The 8,968-nt window shown below is 41.0% G+C and overlaps 4 protein-coding genes across 4 annotated transcripts; all 4 read right to left on the reverse strand.

Annotated features, from left to right (window-relative positions):
- Positions 1-2,071: 2,071 nt before the first annotated feature.
- Positions 2,072-2,931, reverse strand: LOC108599141 (copper transport protein ATOX1). Its single transcript, XM_017985929.2, has 3 exons — positions 2,778-2,931; positions 2,523-2,598; positions 2,072-2,339 (listed from the first exon to the last, which is right to left on the reverse strand). Exons 1-3 carry the CDS (start codon positions 2,781-2,783, stop codon positions 2,206-2,208), a joined length of 216 nt encoding a protein of 71 aa, XP_017841418.1. The 5' UTR covers positions 2,784-2,931; the 3' UTR covers positions 2,072-2,205.
- A 173-nt stretch (positions 2,932-3,104) lies between these two features.
- LOC108598956 (aldose 1-epimerase) lies at positions 3,105-4,369 on the reverse strand. Its single transcript, XM_017985727.2, has one exon. The coding sequence runs from the start codon at positions 4,279-4,281 to the stop codon at positions 3,178-3,180; it is 1,104 nt and encodes a 367-aa protein (XP_017841216.1). The 5' UTR covers positions 4,282-4,369; the 3' UTR covers positions 3,105-3,177.
- A 190-nt stretch (positions 4,370-4,559) lies between these two features.
- Positions 4,560-6,274, reverse strand: LOC108598557 (probable fumarate hydratase, mitochondrial). The gene is made up of 3 exons (XM_017985243.2): positions 6,022-6,274; positions 4,961-5,969; positions 4,560-4,893 (listed from the first exon to the last, which is right to left on the reverse strand). The coding sequence occupies exons 1-3, from the start codon at positions 6,169-6,171 to the stop codon at positions 4,634-4,636; spliced, it is 1,419 nt and encodes a 472-aa protein (XP_017840732.2). The 5' UTR covers positions 6,172-6,274; the 3' UTR covers positions 4,560-4,633.
- A 651-nt stretch (positions 6,275-6,925) lies between these two features.
- Positions 6,926-8,525, reverse strand: LOC108600868 (probable fumarate hydratase, mitochondrial). Its single transcript, XM_017988679.2, has 2 exons — positions 8,340-8,525; positions 6,926-8,288 (listed from the first exon to the last, which is right to left on the reverse strand). The coding sequence occupies exons 1-2, from the start codon at positions 8,523-8,525 to the stop codon at positions 7,020-7,022; spliced, it is 1,455 nt and encodes a 484-aa protein (XP_017844168.1). The 3' UTR covers positions 6,926-7,019.
- Between the last annotated feature and the right edge of the window lie 443 nt (positions 8,526-8,968).

Here is an 8,968-nt window from a genome sequence, read left to right on the forward strand (position 1 = left end):
TTTCTAGGATTCACTTTTTTATGGCGGCGTAGGAGTTGTGCAGTTCAATGAACCACAAATGCTGCGCAGTCTCTGCCACCAAATTAGTGACAAGCAAATGTTGAGGCATTCAAACGACCTTGCCATGTGTACATACATGCATCTGTCTGTATGGGTGTGTGTGTGTGTGTGGACTTTTAGACATTCGTGGACCTGGCATAATCGCAACTTACTTTGGAATTTATTTCTCAACTCAGCTTAGTTTAGTTTGCCATTGTTGGGGCCTTCGCGTCGGTTCTTTTCAAATTGTTTGACAATAAAGTGTGTCTTGGAATTTTTTTTGATTTTATTTAAGTTCTTGAAGCTGCCGCCAAGTGAAAACCAGTCGAGCTTTTGCACGCCTGCTCTTACTCCAACACTCAAAGCATCCCCGCGCATAAGCCCAAACTTCAAGCCTCAACAGACACTTGATCAACTGGCAACCAACTGGTGAAGCGCGGCTGCAAAGCATGCGCCAACAAAAATGTAACCAACAATTTTTGGTATGCACCCAAAAGAGATAACTCAAAAGTATAAAACCCCAAACCAACTAGAGCTCTACTTTTAATGAAATGTTAGCATTCATTTTACGACTTATAGTATTTTTGTGCTTTGAAATTTTAATTGCAGAGCAATAAGTTTTAAATAACAGTTTCAATCTATCCAAGAAAACAATTACAAGAGCATTTTAAAGTCGACTAGGTGGTGCTTTGCTTGGCCAACATATTAGCAACTTTGTTGTTCTGGAATTTTTATGTTGCGTTAGGCATTGCTCAAAACAAACTATACGAGGTAACAGAAGCAACAGCTGTGATTATACTGAGGCAATTTAAACAGCATTAGCACTAATAATTTGCTTTTACCTACAGCCTAAATGGGGAGACGGGACGCGACGACCCGGGATGCTGGGCGTTTGGAAGGTAATCAGGAAATCTTTTGCTTCATATCGATAATGATCATGAGGACAAGGACGTGACTGTGGCGTTGACGACTGTTGTGACAGCCGCACTGTGACCGCTTTTGTCCTCTGCACACACTCCCAGCGCAACGGCTGCTGCTGGTGCTAAAGTTCTTTAGCGCTTAGGGCTCGCCGCATGGGGCATAAATCAACACGGGCCGCAAAATTCAGCCGCAACAAAGCAAAAGGTAAACCGCAGGTAGCGACACCAGCAACGACGACATCAAATTCCAAAGCCTCTTGTCTCAAACATTACATTCCGTTTCGTGGACTTGACTCTAAACTCAATTAATGCTTGTGTGTGTATGTGTGTGTGTGTGTGTGCGTTTGTGTGTAGCATTCTTTGCATGCCAAGGTGGCATTTGATTGATAATTTCGTTACGCCTCATACATGTTCCAAAATATACACTTTTGATCGCTTGAACTGCATTCTGAAGATTTATGATATGTTGTGCATTGAGTCTCTATTGTTATTCTTAAGTAGATAAAGCCTGAAAATTTGTCGTTGATTCATTTGGACAATGGCATGAGCATGACTAAGTGCCCGCATTTGATGTCGGGCTATTTTTGGAAATGTAAGGTAATTAGGTTGCAATGAATGCACATAAAACCGTTAAAAACGACAACGATCAAATAAATCATACATTTTATCTATCTCAGTGGTAGATATCTTGTTTTTAAGTTTGGAAATATTTAAATGTACATTTTTATATTTGAACAATTTTATGCATACATTTATAATAGTAGTGCTTTAATATGGAAAGACTTTTAAACTGTTTGTATAATATAGTATATGGTTAAATTTGTCATATCATAAAGTAATAGGCATTTAGGTGCTTTAATTTGAATTTTTTCCTACAAGTTACATATTGCAAATATTTTTATAAGGACAAACATTGTTTTGCTATATCATTTTCTACTTAATTAATAAAACTTGAATTTTAAATTCTGGATTCATTCGTTAAATATTTTTTTGTGTATACTTGGTTGGCTACAATTTAATATTCTACTTACAATTTGAAGTTAGACAAGGCTCAATGCAAAATTGGTTGACAAGTTTCTCCCACTAATTTAATTTTAAAATTTGTAAATATATTTAATATGTCATCACGATTAAATTTATTCAGCTGTAGCTCAATATGTGCCCACGCTGTTGGCATTGTAAATTTTTATCCTTAGACTTCAAGTTTCAGCCTGCCATATTTCTGAAACCTGCTTAAAAACTCATCTCATTGTTTCACACCAATATAGCTGGTCGTCTTTCCCGACTTTCGCAGCTGTTCTAATAGTTCATCGGACGATAAGTTTGAAGTGACGGTAACTGTTTTTTCATCCAAATTAATGCTCACTTTTTCCACCTTATCTGTTGGAATGCAAAAAAAAAGAAGAATTATAACACTTTATTTGGTAACCAAAAGCAAATTCCAGCCGCCTGATAAGGCGTTCCATATAATTGCTGTCTTTAAGCAAACAAACCACAATTATGCCAACTATTCATATTGTTTTAATCTATACAAGTTTTATACATATATGTATGCATACGAACCACCTAATTTCCCCAGGACACGTTCCACCGCGCTGGCACAGCCCCCGCAAGTCATCTCTACTTTAAATTCATGAACCTATTTAGAGAATGTTAGAACAAATATTTACGTATACAATAGTAAGGAAGTCTGTATGCATACGTAGCTTCATATACATATGTACATATGTTTTATGTACATTCATATGTACATATGTACATAAAAAGGAAAGAGTGCACGGGCATACGTGAACAACTGAATTCTCATTGTGTACTTACAGTCATTCTACTGCAGCTAGGACGGCTCGAGTCCTCCGTGGTATGCTTATAGATTTGTGGTAAATTAAACAGCTTGAAGCTAGATTTTTGAACAATTTTAGCAATATTTGTAATGATTTTTCGAACTGTCTTTTAAGTGTGACCGTCTTAACTTAAAATATGTGAGAGTGCGAAAAAAAACAAAGGTGCGAGCGAAAGATCCGATGCTTGAGGTCGAGTCAACAGTTGGCAACAGTGCCAGCAAGAGTATCGATATCTAAACCGATACAAATTTAAAAATTATTCTTGCCTTTTATTATTATCTTATAAATTATTTTATTATAAATTGGCTGAAAAGAACACCAATTATTTCATGAGAGTTTATAATTTATTTATTCCTAAAATACTGTCAAGTCCATTATTACACTCTCTTCGGGCATGCGCCGAACCTATAGACCACCTGATGGTCGTATAGCTGGCCGGGATTTATTACGATGCACGGAAATTCAGCATTGTTCATTGCATCCGGATATTTTTGAGTCTGAAATGAGAATGCGCCATGTCGTCCATAATGAGCTCCAGCTTTTCCAATATTGGGCACATCTCCACGTCCCTCGTCAGGCAAATTATTTGCCGTGTAAAATTGGATGCCCGGCTGATTGGTATGAATCTCCATAAAGCGGCCGCTGCACGGATGCACAGCGCGGGCTACCAACTTGACTTGATTTGGTTGCACGTCACAACAGTAGTTATGATCAAAGCCTCGCACGGGACAATCCTGCAGTTGAATCAATTTCTTTCCTACATTAGATAATGATGTGAGGTCATACGGAGTGTTGCGAACGGGAACTAGTTTGCCCGTTGGTATTTGATCTGTATCAGTCTCTGTAATTTTGTTCGCTTTTATCATAACCATGTGCTGAAGAAGCGTTTCCTTGCCCGTGTTGTGTCCAGCCAGATTAAAGCAGGCATGATTCGAAATATTTATGCAAGTGGTGGCCTTTGCTCGTGCCTCAATTCTTATTCCAAAGCAGCCAGTTTCGTTGAGCGAAAAGTTGATGTTGACTGTCACTTCGCCGGGATAGCCCTCATGACCGTCCGGGGAGATGTGTTGCAGGGTCATGCCGTCCTTATGTATGCCCACCACATCCCATATAACACTATCGAAGCCAACATAGCCGCCATGCAGATGGTATTTGTCTTTGTAATTACGAGTTAAGCTGACCTCCTTGCCGCACAGCTTAAATTGACCACATGCCACACGATTTGCCACCCGCCCAAGGGTAGCACCGAAATAATTTACTTGGTTGCGATAGTATCCAGCGACATCATCGTAACCCAGGCAAACGTCTTCGAGCTTGCCATTAAAGTCCGGCACCTTAACGCTTTGTATGGTGGCTCCCAACGTCAATACGGATACAGACATGCCACGCTCAGTGCAAAGCGTGAATCGTCGAATGTGATCGGTCTTTTGGGTCATAGGATTTACGGCAATGCCGAACATATCTTCGGTTACGCGCACCATTTCTATTGGCCGAAAGTTTATTTAATAAGCGGTCTAAAAGTAACTTAAACTTTAAATTTTGAAATATCATCAAACTAAATTTTAAAAGGAAACAACTAATAATTTGGGAATCACCTATTTAGTCAAAGCCAACTATTATTGCTGCTAGAATTAAAATTTAAAATCGAGAGCTGCAATCGCAATCGCTTGGTGATGACACTTTGTTTCCCATAAGCTCCAAATAAATTATTCATGGCTTATCATATTATTCCTTAGGATTTTTAAATTAAACTAAAGGATCACCATTTTTTCACCAACTTTTATTTGTCAACTTAATTGAGGTGAGTCATTGAAAATAAAATTGTTAAGCTCGTTAGTTTGGTCCGAGCATTTTCTCCGGACGCACCCAGTCATCAAAGTCCTTTGAAGAAATACCAGCATTAACTGCCTCCTCTTTAAGCGTGGTACCATTCTTATGTGCAGTCTTGGCAATTTGAGCCGCTTTGTCGTAACCAATATGTGAATTTAGAGCAGTCACAAGCATCAATGATTCATTCATAATCTTGGCTATTTTTTCCTTATTTGGAATAATGCCCCTTACGCAATTCTTGGTAAAGCAGAGGCATCCGTCAGCTGATTTAAAAAAGCAATTTTAGATTAATCGAACGAAGCTTGATGTTAACCGCACTTAATAACTTACTCAATAGCTTGATCGAGCGAAGCACATTAGAGACGATCAAAGGCTTGAAAACATTTAGCTCGAAGTGCCCATTGGAGCCACCCACAGTTACGGCCACATGGTTGCCCATGACTTGAGCACAGATCATAGTAATGGCCTCGCATTGCGTGGGATTTACCTTGCCAGGCATGATTGAGCTCCCGGGCTCATTTTCTGGCAACTGAAGCTCCCCCAAGCCACAACGTGGTCCGGAACCCAGGAAGCGTATATCATTGGCTATTTTCATAAGGCTAACTGCAATGGTATTTAAAGCACCATGCACTTCAACCATGGCATCTCGACTTGCCAATGCCTCAAAGAAGTTTGGTGCACTGACGAAGGGTAACGATGTTAGCTGGGCAATACGTTTGGCGCACTTCTCAGCAAAACCCTTGCGGGTGTTTAAGCCCGTGCCAACAGCAGTTCCACCCAGCGCCAACTGATAGACGTGAGGGAGCACAGCGTCGATGCGTTCTAAGCCGTTAGTTAGCTGCTGGGTGTATCCGCTGAACTCCTGTCCCAAGGTCAGTGGAACCGCATCCTGTGTGTGGGTACGACCAATTTTGATTATATCCTTCCATTCGTTAGACTTGGCCTTGAGTGCATCGCGCAGCCCAGTAAGGGCTGGCTTTAACGATTTCACCAACTCAATGCCCACCGAAATATGAATGGCAGAGGGAAAGGTGTCGTTGGAGCTCTGCGACTTGTTGACATGATCATTGGGATGCACGGGCGACTTGGAGCCCATTTCACCGCCCATCATTTCTATAGCTCGATTGCTAATCACCTCATTGCAATTCATATTTGTCTGTGTGCCAGAGCCCGTTTGCCAAATGGGGAGTGGGAAGTGTCCTTCGTCATACAACTTTCCTGAGATAACATCATCCGAAGCATTTGAAATCGCCGAGCTTACCTTGCTATCAAGCCCAAACTCCTGATTCACTTCAGCTGCAGCTTTCTTCAATATACCCATGGCCTGTATTACGGCTTTCTGCAATATTATCAAAATCGTTTAGATTCAGATAAATTACTTTACTGCTTACCGGCATACGCTCATCCATACCGCCAATTGGGAAATTGATTGAACAACGGATAGTCTGCGCGCCATAGTAACGATCGCCAGGAACCTCCATCGGACCAAGCGTATCGCTCTCAATGCGCGCAGCTACCTTTTCTTCTTTCGAGGATGGCATTTTGGGTTGATTTCCGATGCGCACAATCTAATGTGTTATTATGATAAATGTAGACGTGTACTTTTAAGAGACTGACTATTTTCTATATCGTGCCGTGTGTTTTAACTTTGACAGTTGTAGCTTAAAAATGGTTGCTTATTATTGTGGGAAATTGGAATTTTGTTCGCGATGTTGCAAGTCAAAGTAAATAAGTATAAGAAAATCCCAACCTAGTAAAATGTTATCCTTGCATTAAAAAGAATAAATTCATTTCTGAATTTAGATTTAGTACTTAGAAGGCTTGTTCGTTCCTTGATCACCTGTTTGGCTTCAGAGAGTTACGTAGCACACCGAAACAATGCCACAGGATAGTCGATGGTTTACTTTCGTTACCTTCTGGTTGTTAAGCAAGCCTTCGGCACGGTATGACATGGACTGCCCTACCTGCTTCATAATAGAAGCTACTAACTTGGAGACCATCTTATTAAAAGAAGCCATCTAAATGAAAGCCTAAAGAAGCACGGAACGCTGGGACAGGCACATAAGCCCCTCTGGCATAAATTTTCATAAATCTACAAAATACTGGACAACAAGCACCTCTACACCTCGACTTAGAAGACTACACCCACCGGACCTTCAAAACTTAAAATACAGCCCCCTGCAAATGTAAAACCACCAAGAGTTGCTTATTATTTTAGTAAACAGATTGCAAATAAATGTAACTGATAAAAAAATAAGTAAACAAAATTTTAAATCATTTTTGTTTAATTCTTCAGTATTCACTCAGCTGAAGCTGAAACTTTATAGATTTTTCATCCCTGATTTTTAAATCAATTTATGTTTATTATTATTTTATCTGCCATGTGGACTTATTCGGGTCCTAGCATATTTTCTGGACGCACCCAATTGTCAAAATCTGCCCCAGTGATGCCTTCATTTATTGCTTCTTGCCGCAATGTGGTGCCATTTGCATGTGCTGTTTTAGCAATAAGTGCAGCACGATCGTAGCCAATATGCGGATTAAGTGCTGTCACCAGCATCAGAGATTCGTTCATAATAGATTTTATTCTGGCAGTGTTTGCCTGAATGCCCTCCAGGCAATTCTTGTTAAGTGCCTCAAGACCATCGCTCAGAAGTACAATAGAGCGTAGCACATTGGAAGCAATCAGGGGCATGAAGGCATTTAACTCAAAGTGTCCATTGGCACCGCCTACAGATACAGCCACTTGGTTGCCCATGATTTGGGCACAAATCATGGTAATGGCCTCGCATTGCGTAGGGTTTACCTTACCTGGCATAATCGAGCTTCCGGGCTCGTTTTCTGGCAACTGAAGCTCCCCCAAGCCACAACGAGGACCTGAGCCCAGAAAGCGTATGTCGTTGGCTATTTTCATGGTGCTTGCGGCAATGGCGTTGAGCACACCGTGTAATTCGACTAGCTCATCGCGACAGCCCAAAGCCTCAAAGAGGTTTGGAGCATTCACAAATGGCAGACCGGTGATGGTGGCTATCTGCTTGACACATTTGGAGCTAAAGTCTTTTGGGCTAATGTAGCCAGTGCCCACCAGGCAGCCTCCCAAAGACAGCTGGTACAAACGACTCAGAGCAGAATCAAGCCTTTCACGGCTGTGTGTCATCATCTGCTTATAGCCGCTAAACTCTTGGCCCAGTGTAAGCGGCACAGCATCCATCAGATGAGTGCGGCCAATCTTAATAATATCCTTCCACAACTGTTGTTTCTGACCCAATGTGTCGATGACGCGTCTAAGGGCTGGATAAAGTTTCTCCTGCAGCTCCATTGCAACTGCAATGTTAACAGCCGAGGAGAAGCCATCGTTGCTGCACTGAAACTTATTTACATGCTCATGAGGATCAACTGGATTCTTGGAGCCCATTTGACCACCCAGCAATTCAATGGCACGATTGCAGATCACCTCGTTCACGTTCATATTGGTATGTGCACCCGAACCCGCCTGCCAAATGACCAAAGGAAAGTGATGCTCATCATAAAGTTTCCCAGAGATAACTTCATCAGCAGCTGAAGAAATCGCCTCTGCTACCTTAGGATCCAATCCAAGGTCCTGGTTAGCCAAAGCAGCAGCTTTTTTCAGCATTCCAAGAGCCACAATAATGGGTCGCTATGGGTAATAATTGAGCACTGAATTTCAGGGCTAATCATCATTACATACCGGCATTCGCTCCTCCATTCCACCAATTTGAAAATTCATAACGGAACGCATCGTCTGCGGTCCGAAAAGGCGATCTAGGGGTACACTGACGGGCCCCATTGAATCATATTCAACACGAGTGTCCGGCACAGTCAGACGTGCCAATTTATACATCAGATTGAACATTTCCTTCTGGTCAAATGACATTGTGATAGTATGTGTTTTAGTTTTTGAATAGTATGACTAAAACCGTTGGCAATCTGAAGTGTAGAATAAAGATATATTATACATATGACAAGATCTTAGATTACTTGGATTAAATATTTGAGAGTTCTATTTGGAGCCTATGAAAAGAACAGCTTTATTAATCTATTTGGTTTGGTTATTACAGCAGCATTTCCAAGACTCTTCGATAATGAATTTGTAAATGACTTCATGTATATATTTATCGCCAGGCTTGAGGAAAACGGATGGAAAATCTGGATTATTCATGGCATTGGGAAAGTTTTCTGTTTCCATACAAAAAGATCCATGCTTGCGATAATGCGAACAATTCTTTCCTATCATTGGCACATCCCCCTTCTCTTCGTCTGGCAAATTGTTAGCCGTGTAGAACTGTAGTCCTGGTTGATTAGTCCACACCTCCATAG

Source organism: Drosophila busckii, chromosome 3L (genome assembly GCF_011750605.1).
Source record: "Drosophila busckii strain San Diego stock center, stock number 13000-0081.31 chromosome 3L, ASM1175060v1, whole genome shotgun sequence".
In the NCBI taxonomy this organism is placed as follows: domain Eukaryota; kingdom Metazoa; phylum Arthropoda; class Insecta; order Diptera; family Drosophilidae; genus Drosophila; species Drosophila busckii.

Bases quoted from the DNA above. Each gene is read 5' to 3' on its own strand.
- LOC108598956 (XM_017985727.2), bottom strand. From the start codon at position 4,281: ATGGTGCGCGTAACCGAAGATATGTTCGGCATTGCCGTAAATCCTATG.
- LOC108599141 (XM_017985929.2), bottom strand. The intron at 2,340-2,522 runs GTTCGTATGCAT...GCATTCCAACAG, and splicing joins TGTCCTGGGGAAATTAGGTG to ATAAGGTGGAAAAAGTGAGC.
- LOC108600868 (XM_017988679.2), bottom strand. From the start codon at position 8,525: ATGTCATTTGACCAGAAGGAAATGTTCAATCTGATGTATAAATTGGCA. The intron at 8,289-8,339 runs GTATGTAATGAT...TATTACCCATAG, and splicing joins GAATGGAGGAGCGAATGCCG to CGACCCATTATTGTGGCTCT.
- LOC108598557 (XM_017985243.2), bottom strand. From the start codon at position 6,171: ATGCCATCCTCGAAAGAAGAAAAGGTAGCTGCGCGCATTGAGAGCGAT. The intron at 5,970-6,021 runs GTAAGCAGTAAA...ATAATATTGCAG, and splicing joins GTATGGATGAGCGTATGCCG to AAAGCCGTAATACAGGCCAT. The intron at 4,894-4,960 runs GTAAGTTATTAA...TTTTTAAATCAG, and splicing joins TCGCTCGATCAAGCTATTGA to CTGACGGATGCCTCTGCTTT.